The sequence below is a fragment of the Cryptotermes secundus genome, unplaced genomic scaffold (genome assembly GCF_002891405.2).
Source record: "Cryptotermes secundus unplaced genomic scaffold, Csec_1.0 scaffold83, whole genome shotgun sequence".
Taxonomy (NCBI): Eukaryota; Metazoa; Arthropoda; class Insecta; order Blattodea; family Kalotermitidae; genus Cryptotermes; species Cryptotermes secundus.
Window position 1 is genome coordinate 118,332 of NW_019719357.1, and position 23,686 is coordinate 142,017.

Consider the following 23,686-nt stretch of genomic DNA (forward strand, 5'->3'; position numbering starts at 1 on the left):
GGGGGGGGTCTCTGGGCCGAGATTTGAACCCAAGACCCCCGAGATATGAAGTGTCAAACACAACAACGTGCTCTCCCCACAGTTCGTAAGATAAAATCTGGAACGTTCAAGGCAGTATTTTAATAAATTATTCCTGGGCAGAATAAAGTATCGACGTTTCGGAAACTGTTTCAGTTCTCAGACCAGTACCGTTTAATTATCCATAAGGACTGAAAAGTATGTTTGTAAAAATGTCAGAATAAGGGGACGACGTTTCGGGAAACTGCATCAATTTCACATATTTATATTCTCAGAACATCTACTACTTAAATTTTAAAGACGTCAATTCTAACGGCCGTGACAAGTTATCAGATTAAAGTAGGCACGCTTCGGGTACTAATTCTATTTCCATTCTCAGAGATTAATTCTGGTACTTGGCCGCGAGGGTAAAAATATGGGGCTGTAAATCGTGTCACGGTATGAAGATAAATTCGGAGGTTCATAATGCTAGGAGCTTTGCACCTCGTCTTGTACGCGTCTTCTGGTCTGCCGGTTCAGCTTCTAACCGGTATCGCAGACATTACGAAAGAATACTAACCATCCATTAAATTATTTTATTTATCTGTAGTTTACTTAGAGACACTCTTCCTAACTCACGCTGCACAACGTCGAATGAACTGATAACAGTGACAATTGGATCACGAAGAACGTGGAGGCAAGAGGTCATGGCCTACTGCGAGATACTGAGTAAAACCAAGAGCCTGAAGAAGATAGTCGGAGACCCGGCAGAAAGTCAAACCTAGAAACTCACGCATACAAGTCAGATACGTTAAGTAAACTTTCTCGGTTCCGATCAAAATCAGTGATTAATATACATTAAAGACATGAAAATATATATGCGAATATACGTACATAAATTATTGAGTGATAAGATTTGTATCACCAAATATACGCATTAAAGAAAATCACAGGCTCTAGAGTTTTCTGATGATGCCATTTTCATAAGTGTGAGTGTGACTATAGACGGGGTTTGATTGGTGACTCGATATATTCACCACTTATACACCCACGACTCGTGACAACACTTTACATATCACCGACACACACACACACATAGACTGGTGTCCTCGGTCTATTATAGTTTACATTAGCCGTTTCCTGGCAACGGATTCTAACACATGAACTACAACTATAACACACTCCAAATATCACTCATAAAATTGTCTCCCCACCGCCTGACTATCAACTGACTAAACTCAGAGTCAGGAGTTACTTTACAACTGGCGGTTTACCGCCAATCAGTTCGTCTTGGCGCCAAGCCCCTTGAGACCCACGGTCATTTTTTGTTCAACTGAACCCATACTGTCATAGTCCTTATGTAACATCCTCTCTGACGAGAGGATTGATCTCTCGTTTACACTTGCTGCTGGTCCTCGCCAGCGCAGTCATTCTTGGGTCCAAGTCCCGCGGGACTCATGACCATACTTTACTATCTCAGATTCGAGACTTCCCAAACCTGGAGGGCCAGGTCCTCGTATTTATATCCCCCAGGAAGAGGGTGGCCCAGTTATATCCAAAGGCTCTGTGTTCCCTTTTCATCGCCTCCTACGACTCGAAGGGCTATGTGGAGGTATTCGAACCCGCCTCCACACCACTGACTAAATTCTAAACCTCGTCTCGCTTATAACCTCTCGGCACGGACCACGTACAAAACACAGCTCTTCTGTTGTTGCGTCTAGATTCGTGGCCGCAGAGATGTTTACCGCACCGTTCCATAGCAACGGAAAACACCGTTCCTCTCTTACTGTACTATTGTTACGTTGGTGTCTGTTGCTGCGGTAACGTGTTTACCGAGCCGTTGATTAGGAACGGCTCCGGCGGTCGTTGCATAGTAACGGCTCTACACGCTATACTATATTATAGTCAATATTGCCATGTTTCTTGGATATTATCTATCGTGAAGAGTTCTATTTCCTGAGATACAGCGCCGTGTATTCCAGCGAAAGACAAGAGACATTTCGGAGGAACATGTCGCCTCCATCTTCAGGGTTAAAGAAGAGCATATGCAAGAAACCAGGATCTGTTTGCCACCTGCTTTCACGCTGGTTCCTTGATCCGTCTTCTTATATTTAGAACAGAACACGTTCGTATGTTCGGCATGAGAAAATAAAAACCATAAAAACAATAACAGTAACGCCAATGAAGAATGTCATCTTCTGGGACATAATCCCGTGTACTTTGGTAGAAGTTCGACGACGTTTCGGAAGAACTTATTGTGTCCATTTTCAGGATCAAAGAGTGAGCCAAGCAAGAACCCGACAAGAAGCAGACAGCAAAATAACTTTTACTGAATTACATGGCGTCCCCTCCGTGAACACACTACACTTCACAGTCAACGATCTGACAAACTCAGATCCGACAGAAATGACCAGTGTTTGTAAAACCGTACAGAATTCACTCAGAGAATATGCGTTGAATCTAATCCAGTTTGAAGTATATTTTCCACTCTTATGTTGGGCTACTTTACGGCCTTTTCAGCAGGGGAGACTATACAGCGCACGCGGTAGCGTAGTTGGTTGAAACACTACGCTAAAAGCTGGATTTTTCCAATTGACCTAATCCTTCCAGCCACACTATGGCCCTGGGGTCGACTAAGCCTCTAACAGAAATGAGTACCAGGAATCTTCCTGGGGCATAAAGGGAGGCCGGCGTGTAAGGCTGACAACCTCACCGCCATCTGTGTGTCGATTGTCTAGAGAAAATGTAGGAGCCTCGACGTATCACAAGCCTATGGACCTCCATGAACTGTTAACAGGAATATCTTTACGTTTTACTATACAAAGTCGAATGATTGGAAGACGATAGATGAATGATGAATTAGAACTGATCCGTAAGGAAGCGGTCGTAACTTGAGATACTGACATTTGTTTGAAAAACTGAAGAAAACTACGAAAATCTTGCAGTAACCTGTCACTAGGCAGAGATTCGAATTGAGCACCTTCCGAATATAGGTCTAAAGAGTTACGGCTTGAACGGCTTATTCTGTTTATATTATATAAGTTGTTTTGTCCTACAGCAAAGCAATTACACAAATGTCCTGCAAGAAAAACAGGGCCGCCCATGTCACGGAACGCAAAAAACAAATTTCAGTGAAGTTGGCCATCGTGTTTGATAACCTCATAATTGGGGGGCAAATGTAACGTCATGTTGAGTCGATACTGCAAGTATTACACGTCCATGAATGAGGACCAATTGGCAATCGGCTTAGGAAGTACTGGGACTTTACAAGGCCATGTCATTTGGCCTCGAGTTCTGTTTGGCTCATTCGTCTCTGGGCTACTCTGCATCCTGCATCACAGTAGTGGAACAATTTTCAGAGGTGGGTGCGGTCCATTCTGTTTGTAATTATTTCTCTCGTCATAAATTCTGTATAAATAAAACAGTAGAAGACCAATTATCCGAATTAATTTAGTGACAAATACGGTTCGTATAATAGAAAATTCAGATAATCATATTAAATTCTTATCCAAGGAAAAAAAAATATTATAATATACTGTACTATAACAATAAAACTAAAAGAAGACTTTTAAAACGGGTAAAAAATGAAAAATTAGTAAATGTAATAATAAATTAATATTTTCAAACAATTTATTTGAAAAAAGTCCAATAATGATGTTTGTTTAGGTGACGCGTTTCTTGCTTGCTGTGATCTGGTTAATTGGCAATTCGGATAATCGGCTTTCTGCTGTACTGCAAGTTTCGGCCTTTCGGCCATTGTCAGGTAAGGACATTCACTGCTGACTGCACGCTCGCCTCCTACAATTGGGAATACAACGCAATGCCGTGTTTACGCATGTATAGGCCGCGTGCGTGTATAGGCCGCAGCACAATTTTCAGACAGAAATTATAGAAAAAATAATTTTCTTGGAATATTATTTCAGGAGTAGAACACCCTGTATTACTAATTATGAATATAATTTTTTTAAATGACGTGTGATTTCGAATATTTCGAATATAAGCCGCACCCCAGTTTTCCTCTTGAATTTTTGGCAAAAAATGTGCGGCCTATACATGCGTAAATACGGTATTTAGTTACTCTCAGTTCATTTTGTGACACTAAAAGTAACTCACACTGTATAAGTCTACTAGCCGGATGACCAGGATATTTCAGTCTGCGAGGGGAATATTTGGACCAGAGAGGGATGAAGTGACGGGAGGTTTGAGGAAACTGCATAATGAGGAGCTTTAAAACTCGTTCCCATCACGAAGTATAATTAGAATTATGAGTAAAGGAGGAATAGATAGGCCAGGCATGTAGCATGCATGGGGAGAAAAAACAATACATACAGGATTTGGTAGGAAAGCCAGAAGGAAATAGACCACTAAGAAGACCTAGATGTAAGTGGGAGGATAATATTAATATGTATCTTAGAAAGATAAGATGGGGTGGTGTGGATGGGCTCGATCTGGCTCAGGATAGGGACCAGTGGTGGGTTCTTGTGAACACTCTAATGAACCTTAGGATTCCATAAAATGTTGGGAAAATCCTGAGTAGATAAGAGACTGGCAGCTTCTCAAGAAGAGCTCAGCTCCACCGAGTCCCAGTAGGGGAAAGATTTCTCTCCTCTCCATGTCGTTGGAACCAGTTCTGGGGCCCACCCAGGCTACTATCCAATGAGTACTGTGGGGCCATTTCCCTGGGGGTAAAGTGACCGGGGCATGAAGCTGACCACTCATCTCCAGATAGTACCGAGTTCAAGAATACCTTGATCTATACATCCACTCCCCCCATACATCTTCATGGAGTAGTATTTAATCAATTAAGCATAGGGACAAATTTACCCTAACAGAGATGGCTTATTACCAGGGCCCGGATTTTGATGACCTAAAAATATCTTAAAAATGATCTATAAAATGACCAAAAAATATTTAAAAAAATGACTTAAAAATTTAAAAAAATTACCTAAAAACTAATTTCTAAATTTTCTTAAAATCGGGTAGATGCGGACTGTGTAAATTAATTTCCAATTTCTTGACTTTATGACACACGGACATCTCTTTAAATCTATCCCTCTGCATTTCTGAGGCATCAATTTTATGAGTTTATGACATAGCGGTGGCTTAGAAAGCGGCGCGGGACAGTAACGGCATCTCTGGCTTAGAAAGAAAACTAATGTGCCCTCTCACAAACAAATCTATTATATTTAGAGACAGAGGCTTGAGATACAAAACAAAATTTACTTGAAGAACATAGATTTCTACCTCATGAATCAAATATCTTCAGTTTATCAATGAATGTCAATTATTAAAAAAACGTGAAAGATAACCAAAATTTATGTAAAACGTGAAAAAATGACGAAAAATAACGTAAAAACTTGAAAAAATAACCTAAAACTTAAAACATACAAAACATGACAAAAAAATGCACAATAAAATTCACATTTTTATAACCAGAGGTTCATAATCGAGGCTTTAGTACTTAAAAGCAACGCTTACTACATAAAGAAAAAAAGATGACATGTCATCAAAATCCGGGCCCTGCTTATTATTATGAACCCTTTGCATGACATACATGAACTGAATACAAAGAGGAGAGATGTGCGTGTCCATATGTGTACATGTTTAAACCAAAGAAATGCTGGATGTATTTTGATGAAATGAGGTGCCACACTTCCTTACAAAGGGTTTCACAGCCATTTTGATTATCATAAATATCGAAACTATAGAAGGGGGTACACTTTCACACAGTAGTTAAGGTAACATTATGTCTATTCAAAAAAAAGTTTTGAAAGCTATTTGTCTACTGAAGATAGTAATCAATGGACAGACTTTTATTAAATTTGATATTAGTAGTCCTTATATGTTGCAAAGAACACATGTAGAAACTCTGTATTCCAGTACAGATTAACTTTTCCAGCCTTGTGTGTGTTTATTTGTAGTTTAATTTAACAACACTGCCAGTAAATCAGACGATACAAACTCGAATGATTGGATTTCCCATTCTGTTCAGGAATATGGCAGTACGAATATGGCAGCAAAGTCCAGACAAGAGATTCAGATGGGAAACCTTAAGCGCCAAGTATCTTCCCGGTGCTCTGTCAGTCTTGAGGACTTCTTTCAACGTTAATGAAACCGTCTGCAGGGTGATTGGTATAACACAAACTGACAAAGGATCAAGACAGTTTGAGGATTTAGTTAAAATAGTGATGCAAAACGGTGTCTCCGTGATTGCAGTTGAAGTGGAGAGTGATGAAGTTGTAGGCATAGCAGTGAATAGGATCCAGGTAACAAATCTTCATTTTTGTGACCCTAAACCCTGTCATACCTTTCTTGATCCTTACATTAAACTCTTTCCTTTAGAATTGTAATTTAAATCTCTCTTTCAAAATTGGTTTGTGCAATTTTTCAATGTCAGTTGTACCCTTGAGTAGGATGGATGAAGTTTCTTTGCCACAAACAGGTTTACCTATACAATAGATAAGTACAGAACATTAATACAGATTGGCCGATGAAAATAGAAGTAATCTGAGAAAATCCTGTTCCACTGATATTTGTTGAGACTGCCCTGGAACTGAACTCTGGGCACCTGAGACTAGACACCGATAACTACTGTCCCAAGCTGTGACATGGCCGGAATCACCGCTGTGACATGGCCAGAATCACCACTTTGATCTGATTCTCTTGAATATTGTTCAAGAAATTTTCTTTTTTGTAAATGTCTCCTCATAATCCGGGTATCTAACACGAACTTCTAAACAGATTCCAGGTCATCTTCTTGAGAATATTATCCAATCAGGCCTTAATTTCCCTTTTTGTCCAGGTGTATATCTGCCGCATTTCTGATTCCATATCACAGGTCTGGTTTGGCCACTATTTCATGTCATCTAAATTAGATTTATCTCCTCATTTATTGCTGAAGATCCTTCCCCCAGCATTTTATGGAATCCAAAGGTTCATTACCACGTTCGTAAGAGTCCACAACTAGTCGCTATCATAAGCGGGATGATTACACTCCAAAACCCCACCCCATTTCCTTAAGACCTGTTTTAATATTATCTTCTCATATATGCTTAGTTCTTCCAAGTGCCGTTTCCTTCAGGTTCTCCTACCAAAATAAATGCAACGCCCATCTTACCCCCTTTGTTTGAATTTAAATAATTACAGCTTTAAACTTGTGAACACAAACATTGCTATATCTGACAGATGTGACATCTGTTGGTATTTTATCCTAGCTGCATAGTCCATAAAAATTTTGTGGGGGTTTTCCTTCCCATTTCAAATTCTTAGACATATACATTACATACCCATGGAAGAACAGTTCCAGCAAACTAAAACAACTTGGAACTACTTGGAACTTAAGTATCTCTATTTATTATGACAACACAATAGAGGTATTACAGGTTCTGTAATCTGACTAGAACTGCCTGTTTACCTATTCTGTAAACCTACTTAGACATTTGCTTATTAGTATTCCAGAATCTGACTGTGAAATAGAAGATGTTTTCACAAAATTTAAATTGGTATCTAATATATTAATTTTCCTTTTAGTAAATATTCAGTATACCTGTTTATATAATTCTGGCTATATATCCACAGACTGGCAGTTAGATGTCTGTCTTCCGTTTCTTAACAATAAAAAGTTCAATTACATCTCTGCTTTGCTATTTCAGGTTAAAGGAGACTCAGAATTTGCCAATTACCTAGAGAAAGAAATGAAATCTACAGATTCAGACCCCGCATATCAAGAGATCATCAGATTTGTATCCCAGGTGAAGTACTACCACAGATCCATAAGGTTTCCAACAATCAGTGCCTCCAAAAACACCTTTGCAACCCATTCAGGGTTGGAAATGGGGGGTGGAAGAGGCAGATGCTGTGTACCTAGTTCTAGAGCACCTTTCTTTAATGAAGCTCTTCATGGCGCCATAACGCTTTATAACTATCAAGAGTGCTGTCTTCTGGGTTTTAACACCACATAGTTCAGAAAGAGCCCATTGTCTCAGAGAAACATGTTGCCCACATTTTCAGAGTGAAAGACTAAGCCAAGTAAAAATCAGCTGATGCAGGTGTCAAACTGAGCAGTATATTTCTCTGAAATGTCAGACTCTCTCCAAACTAAATGGCGTTCAGGCAAAAAAGTCATACTCTTCATAGTCACCCAAGTGATAACCTCAAATCCAACGTCATACGTATCATTCCGAACGACCATACATGTAGGAAAGAATTTCTGAACTTGCAATGTAACAATTTCCTTTACAACATGATATTAATTCATTCTCTGGGAGGCACACGGTAGCGTATTTGGTTGAGGCACTATGCTACAATTCAGAAGGTTGCAGGTTCGAGTCCTGATGAGCTGGATTTCTTTTTTCAATTTACCGAATCCTTCCAGCCGCACTATGGCCCTGGGGTTGACTCAGCCTCTAACAGAAATGAGTACCAGGAATCTTCATGGGGGCTAAAGGGCGGCCGTCAACCTTACCGCCGTCTGTGAGCCGACTGTCTAGAAAATGTGGGAGCCTCAATGTCTTACAACCCTATGGGCCTTCACAGCATGTTACAGGGATAGCTTTACCTCTTTTACTTTTTTATTCATTCTCTGGGATCTTCTACTGCCCTGTCTAGTTCTGAAGGCCATTTCCATCCTGATCCCATAACAGTCATCTCTGAATAAGAGTCTATGCAAATTTAATGATGATAATGACAAGCACCTTTTACATTAGAATTCTACAATCAATCAATTTATCTCCAAGTCCTAACTATAACTTACAACTAATTTCTGAAGAGTAAATCATGTTAGACCTGGCTAGATCTCATGGAAAACATAATCTGTGTTTTAGAAATGTAATCATCATTCTATCTATATATGCTGATAAAAAGTAAAGCTATCCCTGTAACATGCCGTGAAGGCCCATAGGGTTGTGAGACGTTGAGGGTCCCACATTAGCTAGACAATCGGCTCATAGATGGTGGTAAGGTTGTCAGTCTTACGCACCGGCCGCACTTTACTCCCCATGAAAATTATTTAATTACTTCCTGGTGAGCAACTGGTATCCATCGTATAAGAGGTTGAGTGGACACCAGAGTTTGTCTCGATGACATGGAGATGTGAAAATTGTTGCCACATCGGGACTCAAAACCCGACTCCTCTGTCCTCCAGCCCGTAGCCAGGCGCTATACTGACTGAACTATCTAGCACTCCTCATAGATGACTATAATTATACTATTCTTATCAATTAGTATGTCCCATCCAACACAGAGAATGTATAACATTCAATTTATTTTATTAAAATCACAACATGTTTCAACTATTTTTATCTGGTCATCGTCGGGTGAAAACAAAAACTTAAGTGCTCTATTGAATGACAACACAGTTTACTTTTCATATGGGCCAATATTTACAATGAATTTCTGTTAGATGAACAGTACTAACCTGGGTACAATCTACATATAAAAAATAAAGTTGGCGTGCGGATTAAGTAAAATTGAACAAACCTGGAGTGAACTAGGGTAAATGAGTCTGGAGCCACAAGGGTATGATCCCTTATTCCACTTGTTGCTGGGTGTTGGATAGTAAATGTGATAAACATATAAAGCTTTAGAATAGCCAGATGAGTGTTTGCTAGCCTGACTAGGCTATGGTCTTTACTCTTGCACTGTGTAGCTTAGTCTTAATATTTATTTTAATAAAATAAATTGAGTGTCATACATTCTCTGTGTTGCATTAGAGGGAACACAATAATTGATTAGTTTAGGACGCATTCTGTACAGATCACACTATTCTTCTCATACAACACCAATAATCTCATGACTATTTGCTGAGTAACAATCCATAGTGCATGCAGCAGGGAATATCACAATTACACTCCCTTAATTCCCCTCCTTTCCTCAGCCACCCCTCCTATTATCACCATCCTAAGAACTCTCTCCACATGCACTTCTGAGTCAAAAGCAGAAATTGCAGACATACAATGTGCTTTAACATTTATCGACTGCTGACAGAAAGTTTTGTGGTATGGGTGAAATGACCAAAACTAAACTGTCATTATTCTTATGCAAGTGACAATTTAGTAGCAGTACTGGGGCTGGATTTACAGTTCTGGGGACCCTGGAGAACAAAAATGTGAAGGCCTCTATCAGTAACTAAAAATTTAAAGGTTAAGATTTTGTTTTTGCCTATTTCTTATAATTATTTATTTTTTTTATTGCTAGTGGGGTGGAACTAAGTCCCTTGTACTGCGCCTACTTCTGGCCTATTGTACCAGCCCCAGATGATAGGCGAGGATGATTGTGGAGCAATTTGTGGAATGAAGATTGGCAGAGGAAACCGAAGTACTTGGAAAAAACCTGCCCCAGTACCACTTTGTCCACCACAAATCCCACTTGATCAGACCCGGGATTGAACCCAGGCTGCCGTGGTGGGAAGCCACTGACTAACTGCTTGAGCTACTTATAATGATTAAAAATACAAACTAACTTTTCATGATTCTAGAGAAGCATGTCTCTCAATAAAATCAATGGATTCCATTTCTGTTTTGTGGAGGCCCACATTAACTGCCCCTGTCTCTCCATCTTAAATCAGGCCCAAAGCACTACTGTTTCATATTACTGTGTACAGAGAGATGGTTACAAATTCTAGAATTCACCCACAAATATGTGCAACAAGCAACAAACTATAGGACAAACCATTACAATTTGTATCTGGAATGGTTCACAAGAAAAATGACAAATTCAGAATGTTTTTGAGACAAGTAAATAAATAACCTGCATATATGTAATGAGACCGCAGCGGCCTGGGTTCGATCCCGGGGTCTGGTCAAGTGGGATTTGTGGTGGACAAAGTGGCGTTGGGGCGGGTTTTCTCCGAGGACTTCAGTTTCCCCTGACAATCTTCATTCCACCAAATTCTCCATCATAATCACCCGGGGAAGGCTACATTAGGCCAATCAGTGGCCGCAGTGCTGAGTGAACCCAGTTGGACTCCACCTCCCACTAAGCGAATTAATTAAGCACCAGAACTGAAACTACTTTTATTTACAGATGGAAGAGAAGGTGGATATCTTCGAGCACTATGGAGTAACCACAATACTGGATCACATGTTCCTGGCCACACATGTTAATTATTACCAGAAAGGTATAGGGCGTGGTCTGGTGGCTGCAACAGTAGACTTGGCAAGAGCATTAAACAGGGGTGAAGATGTTGGAGTGCCAATATCAGATGACAAATACCCTTGGAAAAACAAGAAGCTTCCTCAAGTTGAGGCCGTCATCGCCCTGTTTACATCACAAAAATCACAGAAAATCGGGAAAAATTTAGGATGGGATGAAATTTTTGTTGCTAGGTATGATCAGCTGTTCTATAATGGGGAATCTTACAGTTCCAGATTAGAAAAAGATAATCAAACAACAGTATATATGTCTATCAGAGTTGACAAGTAAATCTATCCTTTCATGCATTCGATTATATGGAGAAGGTACCTGCAGAATCCCATGGTTCTACATCAGTTTATATGTTATGGTGATGGTAAACAAATCAATCAAAATCATTGTTGATGATAAAAAATAATGGGAATGTAGCATGAAATTTAATAAATATTTACAAATATAAAATGAATTTCAAATAATACCAGTTTCTTTGTGTGGATGTGTTCTTAATTTTATTATCCTATAAAAGACACCATACAGTCTGGTACAGAAGGGTTCCAGAATTTTTAAGTAACCAAGATGCTTCCATCTTCTCCCTTCAAGATGAAGGCATCAGCTTCATCTGAAGCACTGGTATTTTTCTGCCATATTCTGTACAGTCACATCCCAGGAGACAATCTTATTATTACACACATCTCACTAGTGCTGGCCATTTCCAAATATACTGAGAAATCTCTAAGCATTTATTAATAATTAAATGATTTAGTCTGCTAAAGTGAATTTTATTCCCAGAAACTGTTCTGTAACTTCATTTTATCTCTAGGCATTTTCTGACAGTGATATATTGAAATCTGGCTTATATTACAGCCCATTTACTAGGACTTATGGGCTGCATCTATATCTACCCATCTGCCCATCACTCTATCTACTTATCTAGCTAGCCCTTCATCTATTTCTATTTATTACAGCTTATGAATATTTCATCTCCATCTAGCAAGGATTATTATTGAGAAGAACAGCAACATGATAAGCAAGTTAAATTAATATTGAAAAAAAAAAAGTTTCAAATAAATCAAGAAGTTCACAAGGAACTAATCACCTACTTTCCTTTGATAGAACACTAAGGGCACAGAAAACAAATGATACAAGAAGGCACAGAAAAGGAATGATACAACATGAATGCATAAAAAAATAAAATTAGGAGAGGTTGCAAAGTGGGATATACACACAGACAGCAAGGTGATCCCATAAGCCTTTCATTTTTTCAAAATAAAGAAAGTAGGCTAAAAGGGATTGAACTTATTTCAGTGTGACTCCCAGCAACTGACTCCATACATAATTTTATAATAAATATAAATTTCAACGTAACTTACCATTGCCAAAGTAATGAAGAAGCTTGTCTTCAACTCCTCTATCTTCCAGAAAGAATTCAGTACACTCTCCATAGTTCCGATTGTGAAATTTCCTTAAGTTCATCCAGCGTATGGAAGTTATTTTCAGATGGAATCGTTAACTGAATGTTTATCATTTATTGTACGGCACACACAGGATTTTAGTTCAAGACATCAGAATATCCCGCAAGGACATCATTAATATTCATTTAGAAACAACTGTTCACTATTAGATGTTTCAATGTCGGAACTTTCCACTAGCCTCTCTAAAACACAGACAACTATACAGCATTTTATAAGAAAGTAATAAAATTAATTCTATAGTGCGAGAACTGGGAACGTCACAGCGCCGAGACTACTACAACATAATCAACACGATATCTACCTCCCTCGTCCTTATCTATCTCCAGTCCGAGTTTGAACTTCTCGGCTTGCCAGGGTGAATTCGGGTGGTTCTGTTCGGTTCTCTTGTGGTTCGTGTACATCTGTAGATATATGTTTTGGTATAGCGTCACGTAAAAGCAGAAGAATTATCGCCAGCAACTTTTAACCAATCAAGTTTTCTGTCAAGACGCGGGACGGCGCTACGTATACTTACGAAAAGATTCAGAAAGCGTCTGGTAACGGTTCTCCATCACATGATCAGGTATTTCGGTGGCACAGAAATTTTGTAATTTGCGAGAAACGGTCAAAAATAAACCGCGATCTGGACATCCCGCGTTTGTGAATACAAGCACAAATGGCGACCTTGTGAGGGTTTACATTCGTCAAAATCGACTTTCGACAAGTAAAGCGATCGCCGATGCACCAGTTAAGGCCGAGGGCACACCAAGGAAACTGGCGACCGCAACGCAACCGCAATTTCCGAGAATTGTTATTAGCCTGAGTTGAACTAATGTTACTGGACAACGGCAATGCAGTTTCCTCAATTTGCGCTGCTCCATACAGTATTTTTTTTTCTAGTGGGGTGGGACTAGGTACTTTGTACTGCAGTCACTTCTGGCCTATTTTACGAGCCCCAGATGACAGGTGAGGGTGATTGTGGAGCAATTGGTGGAATGAAGATTGGCAGGGGAAACCGAAGTACTTGGAGAAAACCTGTCCCAGTGCCACTTTGTCCACCACAAATCCCACTTGACCAGATCCGGGATCGAACCCGGGCCGCCACGGTGGGAAGCCATACAGTAACACGTGTTAAACTCAGGCTGATAACAATTCTCGGAAATTGCGGTTGAGTTACGGTTGCGTTTTCTTGGTGTGCCCTGGCCCTAATATTAATGAATGTAAGGTCCACAAAATTTTGAACATGAGTAAAATGTGTGCAAGGCTTGTCCCAAATTTTTTAATTACGATTAAAGAGCGGGTCGAAACGAAGTGTCAGCAGGAAGGCTTGAAACTGAACCACCCGTGAGCATTTTCGAAGCCCGCCTTGCGAAAAACTTGATAGCCTAGCCTAACTGCTGTAATCTCGTACACAAGGTGGTGTGAAATCTGTGGAAATTCATGCCAACGTTCTGAAACCGTGAAGCGCCGTCTTTCACAAATTTTTTTGGTCGACTGAACAAGATCATCACTCACTACAGATGGTCGACCACTTCGCTCTTCATCATGGACATTCGTTCGCCTTCCCATCTTTCAACATCCTACACCATTCTCTTACAGTTCCTTCACTCAATACATTTGGCTATAAAACATGCATAATTCTGTGGATTTCTGCAGAAATCAAGTTTTAGCGTGGTGAAAAAGGAATTTCCTAGCTGGCGGGATTATAAATAACGGGACACATCACAACTCAATTTGTAGAGACAATAACAAACACTGGGTGACCAGTTATGTGATGTGACGCCACCTCAAACGCACGAGTTCTCCGCCAATCCTATAGTATTAGCCTAAAATAAACTGAGGTTACTTTCTGAAGAGCCCTCCTACATATCAGACCGATCCCCTTTGGTGGTCTCCCGGTCGTTATTGATTAGGACTTGCGTGCAATTGCCTACACATGTACCATATTTTTACTTGTGCTAAAATCTTCTTGGTCTCCATCACCAAGTTTGATGTGGTGAATGACCACATCTCCAATATTCTTACCAGTCAAATATCCATGCCACTTCCTATTCGTGTATCTTGCAGTACACTATTCACATTTCATTAGTTGCAGGACAGTCTGAAATGTAGGGCTGATGGTTACGTACAGGAAATAGACAAAAAAAACCCTCACTGCCATATTTCTGTATTTTGTTTTTATGGTTTTTTCTCTTACAATTTCACTATATACATCTTGGTTATGTACAAAAGGTCAAGTAAGAATACTTCACCATTTATCTTAGCTTTATTTTTTCACCCTGCTTTGTTTTGGAACATAAATACGGAGTATAATTTCAAGCCTTTTCTCATTTTAAAGCACTGCTCAATTTGCTGATCAGTGGTAATAATATGGAATTTATCATTCTTATCATATTTTATTACTTTTTACAGTTCCCTTTGTATATAAAAATGATTTTATAACCACTGCTGGTTTTTATTTAAAAACAAATTACCTTACTCAGCCCTTGCAATACTGCACATAGCACCCTAATTTTTTTTTTCAACATGGCAATTGTGACATTACATATTTATATACTTTCACTCAATTTGAAGCATTCCACTTCATAATAATAATTATAATAATCATAAAAAACACATTTAAAAATACTCTTAACAGCACCTAATAAAGACTACAGCTCTTTTATGATATAAGCGTATTTTGATATAATAATAAAGAATCCTATAATGTACAATCTATAAAACCTACCACATTGAACAATAAATGCTTTGGGAGAATGATGTTTGTTATGAAGTAGAAAACTAAAAGCGTAAAACATTTTGAAGGAGATGCTTTAGATCTCCATTAGAGAGAACAGTGTGCAGCTGTCATATCAACTAGCAAAGACACTCTAAAATGTAAATTTAGAAAAATACTTAAACTCTAAAAACAACATATTATCACATTTCTCTGTACCATTCATATCTAAATATCCATTTATTCATTAAACTTCATTTGAGAAAAAAAAACTTGCACATTACTACTGTCATCCTCAATTCTTAAGAATATGAAGGGGGGAAGATAACAGCCAACTCATGACAAAAATAAGCAATTTGTTAAAATGAATAAAAAAAAAATCTGTATTATGTGTCAAATACTGTATAATATATGGTATTCCTATTATGTTCCTATACAAATTCGAAATCATGCAGTTGGAACCAAGTGGCTACCTCTTATGAGTAGTAAACCAGTCATTGCATCATTCAAGTTAACAATATTAATGAAGCCCATCTACAATGTATGCAACCACCACTCGCATCCATCTCTACAAGGCAATGTATGTTTATCAAAAGTAAATTCTTTCTATATGTGCTGAATAGAAAGATAACATAAAACACTTAAACAACTCGTCTCAGTGAAATAATTCATCCAGGTACTGCAGCCATGCAGCAAAGGAAGCTGCTACACGACCTCCTCACATGCCCCACTGGTCATTTTCACCCCCCCCCCNTTCGCAGCATTAAAAGAAAGCTTCATTTCCCCCCACTATAAGCATATTTTTAAAATTATGTACATTTCAGGATCATATTTATCATTAATGGAAGTTCTTATTTTCAAGATCTCACACCCATTGAGCTGAACATTAAGCCTCACCATTTACACACATCCCGTTGTTTTAGAAACATTGATAGAGATCATGGCTGAAAAGTTTTATGATAAATGTCATCATACCATGGATGCATTATAGCATTCACTGTATCTCAGAAGGTGACCTATGGTGAATACACACTAATGTATTATCATAAAGTACAAGAATAAAGTACGCTTATATCAAGAGATTCTAGATGTCTGTTATTCGGGTTTAAAAAAGTTAAGGATCGGATTCAATAACCCAAAACCCTCCCCACAAATATCCATTGTATATAGGCTGCATTAACTTCAGTATTCCAGAACTATTTTTCCAGACAATGCAATCTTCCTCTCTGCCTCTATCATAATTTCTCCATTTTACATTGTACACAGCAAGAAAGAGGCAGAGATGAGATTCAACATACAATATTGTTTCACAAGTCATATTTTCTGTATTTCCCCCACAGACATTTGCAGGGGCCCACTCAACATCACAATGCCTCCATATTTGTGATTACTTTTTACACTAACAGATAGAAATGTATAGACAGAATTGTTGTACTGATTCATGTTATCTTTTGTGTCTTATTTGTATTTGTACAACAAAACACATCAAGAGTAAAATCCTTTTTCTACGAAGGCAAAATGCATTTAGCACAATTATATACTTCTTATCTTTACAAGCATTCAAACTCTGTACAAATTGTGTCAAAGTGACCCAGGTACTTCTTAAGTAACTACAATACAACAGGCAAGATGATACACATATAAAAGGCCCACACAGATTAACAGCATGAGCCAACTGAATATCAAAATGACATCACAATGTAATATGTCTTTACATTAAGCCATGCCAAATAAACAAAATGATTTAACTGAAAGAAAATGTTTTCTGAGAAACTTTGTTGGACAGTAGTTTTCATTTTATTGTGTCATAGCTAACAGGTCAAACTGGAAAGCCCTTCCACAATCCAGCTACTGCAATGCTGCGTTTCTAAAAACCCCAGGCAATGAAATGTCCAAAGTAGAAGTCATGCATATTGACACCCATATGAGTTAACATAATTATAGGTCAAAATAATGATGTTTTAAATTTCTAATTAGTGTCTAATTTTCATTCATTCCATTGGTAAAACTACTCCCCCCCCTCTGGCACAGTATAACCTGCATGCTGATATTCCTATTGTGTAAAAAGAGAGCACTGAACCACACGTTTTATTTTTAAATTGGGAAAGGACTTCAAATGGTATGACATAACAATATGAAAACACTTTCCTAATAACTGTCATGACAAGTTATAACACACCAGAATATGATGAAAACATACCTACCTGGTGTGGAAACAATACTGGTTCCAGCGACAAAGTTACAGAACAGAGCCTAAAATATCATAGATTCATTCACACCAAACCTTGCATGCTCAATAAAATACATTATTATAATTTTGCTTCTGTTTACACATATATAAGTAACCATCATAATAAAATTAATAGTAATTTTGAAATAACATTGCACAGTTCTTAATGTAATTGATTTCTCATGCAGTGAAGTGTTCTTTTTTTTTTTTAGAAAACTACAATCATGGGCCATAGAATTCCATTTATATCATTTTTCACTTTTAACCCTACAGAATTAAGCCCTACAATTTATATATCGAAAGATAAGTGCATGCAGGGTGATGCTCTATTTTAAAAATTTGGAAATACACACATGCACATATACGATCACTGAAAAGAATGTGCAGAAACTAAACAAGGCATCTGCACACACTTGAAATATTTGTATAGAAAAGAATGTACATAAACTAAGACCTTCTTACACACTGAACACATGATATTTCTCTCTTTCTCTCTCTCTCTCTTTAAGTAGCATGAAATAGATAAAATAATTAAGGTTATAATCCATTTTTAAAATAACGTATACATTACATACCATGCAGAGTTTTCTTGATAATAAAATTGTTCAAATTTACTGTAGCAAAACACTTTATACTCATATATGTATTAAGCAAAGGTGGGAGAAAATAAATTAATCTTCAAAAGATTTTTTTCTGGAACCATACCATACCATTTTGGAACCCTAACAATCCAACTACAACACCCATTATAAAGAAAATATTGCAAAAATACCACATCAGATATGGTTCAAGTGCAAGAAAATAAGCCTTGTAAAAATTATGGTTTAAAAATTCTGATATTAAGTAAGTGCATTTACACTGCAAAAATGACTGTATTTTTCTGGCGATGAAGATGCATATTGCTTGTGGCAAGCAAGTATCCACTAACCACAAACATCATTCCATTTTAAGAGTGAAGTATCACTAATATTTATCCAAATATACCAAAACTCTAATAATGAAGCAACGTTCTAAAGTACCCTTAAGTGTCTGCTTCTGATAAAATAATACATAAAACAACAACTAAATTGCACAGCGATGTTAAGAAAAATGTCATATTTATATTTCAAGTATCTCTTTTGCATGAACATTTTCAACTTTGTTCACAGTTACTTCAACATCCCAACTCATTCACATTTAAACTAACAAACAAAAGAAAACATAACATTAAAAATACTGTACTATTTGGATAAATACCATCTTAAAATAATAAGTTTTTCGAAGGCTGTAAGCCTATATATAATATGAAGATCCAGATATCACATATACATTTTCCCTACTAAGTGGGTACAAATATGGGTGGGGAAATATGCTGCACATTTTATCAATATTATATACTTACGCTTACAATATTATATTTCAGCATCCTGTTACACTCACACAATATATATGGATAAATACCGTCTTAAGTGCAACAAATTTGTTGCACTTAAGACGGTATTTATCCATATATACTTAAGCTTATTACACACTGCAAGAACTGGGTGTTTACTGGAAAGTATAACCCACATTTGAAAGTTTAGTATATTTAGTATATCTAACTGTATATCCCAAGAAGCGTGTCACAATATAATAATAAAAAAAAAAAGTAAATTAAAGTTATCCCTGTACCAGGCCATGAAGGCCTATAGAGTTGTGAGATGTTGAGGGTCCCACACTATCTAGACAATCGGCTCAAAGATGGCGGTAAGTTTCTCAGCCTTACGCGCCGGCTGCGCTTTACTCCCCAGGAAAATTATTTAATTCCTGATACTCATTTCTGTTAGAGGCTGAGTAAACCCCAGGGCCTAGTGAGGCTAGAAGGATTAGGTCAACTGAAAAAAATCCAATGACCTCATCGGGACTTGAACCCGCAACCTTCCGGCTTGTAGCATAGCACCTCAACCACTACGCTACTTCTACGCTCAAGGCTACACAGTCAACAGTGGGACCTCTGTTCCGACATAGCAAGTTGCTAAACACAGATTCCCATGACAACAGACAGAATGATAACTGTTTGAGGTGGTGGTCTCTACTCAGTTGTCTCAAAGTTATAAAAGGGAGGACATGTATGAATGCTCAAGACAGAGCAGGGAGTGTCCAGAGTTCAAGTCCGTTCATAGGTGACCCACCATTCTTCATTCAGTTCAGTCAGAAAGAATTCTTTGTTCATCATTCATCATGGTGAAAGATATGACACTCACAGTCCAGTAAGGAATGGAGCAAGTCTTAGACAGTCATTAATTGTGAGCTGTTATAATTGGTGGTAATTGTGAAGAAGTGCCAATAAATCCAATTATAAAATCCACAACCCATTATTATTCATCACGCAAATGCCTCAGACATGACAGTATATTTTATTGTACTACTGATGAATTTGAGTTCTCATGAACTTAAAGATAGCAGTAACTAGACATAACATGTTTTATTACAGTAATTATATTATCAGTAACCTTAAGTAACATTACTGAAGCATTTCCCAAACATATTACACAAAAAAAAAAAGTTCCACATGACAGAAAGACAAAGTTTCCCACAATGCAGGAAATTTTATGTGCAAGTAAATTTTGTGTAGCTGAAATAATTATCTTCAAGACGTCACATCCCACCCAGCTATCCACTAAGTCCCACGAATAGGGCTACTCACATCAGTTCAGATCCACCGCTGTAAAGGGCATCAATGTTTTTTAACACCGACAGTGCTGACTTAAAAATTCAATTCATATTCTCTAACACAAATCTGATTGTGAAACTGAAGTGTGTATGTACTAGTATGTATTTTTTACTGAACATCACCTGCATATGTGACTTCCATGTCCTCAAGAGGAAAAGGCTGAAAATACTGAAAGAACACTTGGTGCACAGAGTAAAAATATAAAATTCAAGTGAAACATATAACTTATAACTGAAGTCACACAGCAGTGTCACTGCCCATGTGCAACATATTTCCCCAAATAAATTTATGTCCAATTAGATTAACAGCAAAACTCGAAATTTAGCACATGTTGTTATTTAAACAGAATCTCCATCGTTTCCCATACCTCTTCTGTTATCTGAGATGATGTGCTACATAGTCTTGAAAGTATTCAATATTTCTGAGGAATGTGCTGCCTCCATCTTCATGGTATAAGACCAATCTGAATGTAGATGAAATGGTATGAATACATGGAGCAGGTCTCAAGATTCTTTCATTGTTCCCCTTATTCTGATTGGTTTGTTAAGGGCTCCTATTCTGGCTCTCAGCCTCCCTATATACTTGTACATACCATTTCTTCCCTACTCAGCTTAATCCTCTACACTGAAGATGGAGGTGGCATGTCCTCTAGAACATCACAAATTTTGTACCAGGCTAATACTCACTGCTGTGAGAACATCAAACCTTGCAGGAATTTACTTGGAAGAGTAAAAATTATGATGCAAAGAATGGTTGGTCAATTAATTAATTTCCAGATTATTTAATGACAACATTTCAATTATGAGAAACAGAGCTTGTTGTAGTATAGTTGGTTGAGGCACTATGCTACAAACCAGGTCATGAGTTTGATTCCTGATGAGGTCAACGGATTTTTCAATTGATCTAATCCTTCCAGTCACACTACGGTGATGGGGTCGGCTCAGACTCTAACAGAAATGAACACCAGGGATCCTCCTGGGGGTAAAATGCTGCTGGCGTGTATGGCTGACAACCTCACCTCCATATGTGAGCTTAACGTCTAGAAACTGTGGGAGCCTTGATGTCTCACAACCCTATGGATCTCCACGGCCTGTTACTGGGATAGGATTGCCTTTTGTAATATAGAAAGATCCTCATGAATGGTGAGTATCTAGAAATTTAGTCACAATATATTTCAGACTATTGCCTTGGTATCTGCGTATAAGGATGACAAAATCACAGAACTCCTCTTAGGATAGCGTTTATCCTGGTTCAGAATCAAATACTGAACAAATACAAGCATTACAGCTACATCAGTGTGCTTGGTTAAGTATTGTGGGAATAAGGAAAGTCGTTGTTTACTTTCCATACAGTATGGATACTTCTCTGTAAGATGAGGCACTGACTATACGATTAATTAATTTGCAACATCATGGGCCTCCTATGCATTCTTATATAAACGAAATATTGGATTTCCAAACGTACGAAAGGTAAAATATCAGCGACTGATTCAATGTTATATAACATCAATTTTATCTTGTTTTATACAATAAGTTTTGGTTCTTTTATATAATCTGACTTATTGTATTTTTACGCAAAGTATTTTAAATGATTAATAACATTGTATCCAATCTAATGCACTGCAGTTCAATGGTATATGTTTGTTAATATGTGTTTGCCTGATGATGGCCATCAGTGGCTGAAACGTTTAGCGAAACATGGCTGGGCGCTGACCCTGATTTTTTCTGTTTGTTGTGTTGCGACGGTCAATAAAGAGTTGTATAAGGAAAGCAGTCGCTCTGCACAAATGGAGGACTACAAGATGAAAACAGGAGATTCTGTTCAAAAATACCAAAACTGTTTCACTGTGAAATTTGTCTCCTGTGCTTAATCAAGCAATATGCCATCAAGACATATATGGGTGAAGGGAGACATAGCAACATTCATTCTTAATCTTGATAGTAGTTACAGTTGAATGGTCACCTCCACGCTTTGGCCACTTCAGCTCTGGAGAAAAAACCTCTGGTACCCATTTGACAGGAGGCTGGATGGCCTTCATATCATCTCTGGACATGGTGATGAAGAGAAAAATCCTGCTTCCTGCAGAATCCAGGTTGTTCGGCCCACAGCCTGCCAATGACTGGGCTATCCCAGGTCATACTACTTCATACCTAATTGCTAGAAATTAAAAAACTTGTCATTGAAGTCATCAAATTCAGGACAAATACAAATACTCCAGTGCATACTGATTTGGACAGGGAAAACCCTGAACAGAGGGAACACTGAGCCAACATTCTGCAGCTGTACTACAGAAACTGAAAAGGCATGTGACAGTCTGAAATTTGTGAGACCAATTCACGAAAGGAGATAACTCAATCTCAATTCAAAAGTTGATTTTTCAGTCTCAAACTTCAAATTTTTAAAGAACTGATTTTGCTTTCTGCGGTAGCAAACAAATTGTCCAAGCTGTCAGAAATTAAATGGCTGGTAACACTAGCTATTCAGGGTGAAAGTGATTTATTTTTATTGATTCAATGAGAAGTGGATCTAATATCACAAAGAATACTCATAAACAATATACTTCAATGTACGTATTTTAAAACAGTAGCTAGTGCTACAAATTGTGATTCCAGTGGAAAAATTGGTATAGTAGAATAAATTCTTGTTCCTGCTTTTGTTCTTCAAATTATTCCACATTTTTTACTCAAATGAAATCATTCTGGCATATGCCTAAACATGAATATTAACTGAGACAAAATCTTAAATCCAGAAGCATTATACAGGGACCCTACTGTATAATGTTACCTCACAATCCTGACAATCTTAAAGTATGCTTCAGAATTATCATTCTAAAGTGTTAAAAATGTAACAATGTATTGTATTTCTAACAATATTTCACAGCTGTACTTACCTGAAAACAGCTGCACAAACATCTGTTACACCACACCCGGTTCCAATGTCAGCTGACTTGTTGTAGGGTCATAATATCCAGCAAGATAATAGACGTCATTATTGTCATATACAGTGGAGTAGCGCTGCGGTTCTGAGCCCAGCCGACCTGTGTAGCCCTCCAGTGGTAGCACTTCACATTTGTGTGAAATTGTCTGCACATCATTTTCATCAACGTGTGGTGACTCGAAAAGTGCCCCCTGGATATAAAAAAATTGAATAATTCAGAATATCTCTTTAGACGATTCCATTTTCTATCGCTTCACATTTCTAGTGAAAGTCTTCCATGAAATAAATTTTATGTTTTGTGATGACTGCATTACTTGCTGTCACAGACACATCTGGAAACCATCAACTATAACTTATCATCAATCTCTATTAATTCAAAATGTTTCATTCATACTTTTCACACATCTTCAGGAATCTCTTTCTTATAACAAAAATATGTTTCCAATTTAAAACATTTTCCTGAGGACACCCTAAGTGTTTATGCATTATTTATGGAACTAATAATACTTAATGATCAATGATGACTTCATGCA

At 37.8% G+C, this 23,686-nt stretch overlaps 2 protein-coding genes across 9 annotated transcripts in view; one reads left to right on the plus strand and one right to left on the minus strand.

Moving 5' to 3' along the window:
• LOC111864341 overlaps positions 1-11,603 on the plus strand; it is a 12,102-nt gene extending 499 nt beyond the window's left edge. The window contains exons 1-5 of one of the 4 annotated variants that reach the window (XM_023851541.2): positions 3,230-3,358; positions 3,664-3,760; positions 5,990-6,263; positions 7,650-7,748; positions 11,020-11,603. In XM_023851541.2, coding sequence (XP_023707309.1) covers positions 5,994-6,263; positions 7,650-7,748; positions 11,020-11,418 — 768 coding nt within the window. In that variant the 5' untranslated portion in view covers positions 3,230-3,358; positions 3,664-3,760; positions 5,990-5,993 and the 3' untranslated portion in view covers positions 11,419-11,603. Of the gene's footprint in view, positions 1-3,229; positions 3,359-3,663; positions 3,761-5,989; positions 6,264-7,649; positions 7,749-11,019 lie in introns of those variants that run through there. The other 3 variants (XM_023851556.2, XM_023851532.1, XM_023851549.2) reach the window with 3 other exon arrangements.
• Positions 11,604-21,814: 10,211 nt separating this feature from the next.
• The window catches only part of LOC111864377 (protein winged eye), a 425,251-nt gene continuing 423,379 nt past the window's right edge, over positions 21,815-23,686 (minus strand). For all 5 annotated transcript variants that reach the window (XM_033751485.1, XM_033751481.1, XM_033751482.1 and 2 more), the window contains 2 exons: positions 23,107-23,344; positions 21,815-22,373 (listed from right to left, as the gene is read on the minus strand). In XM_033751485.1, the coding sequence (XP_033607376.1) occupies positions 23,132-23,344 (213 nt within the window). In that variant the 3' untranslated portion in view covers positions 21,815-22,373; positions 23,107-23,131. The remainder of the gene's footprint in view (positions 22,374-23,106; positions 23,345-23,686) is intronic.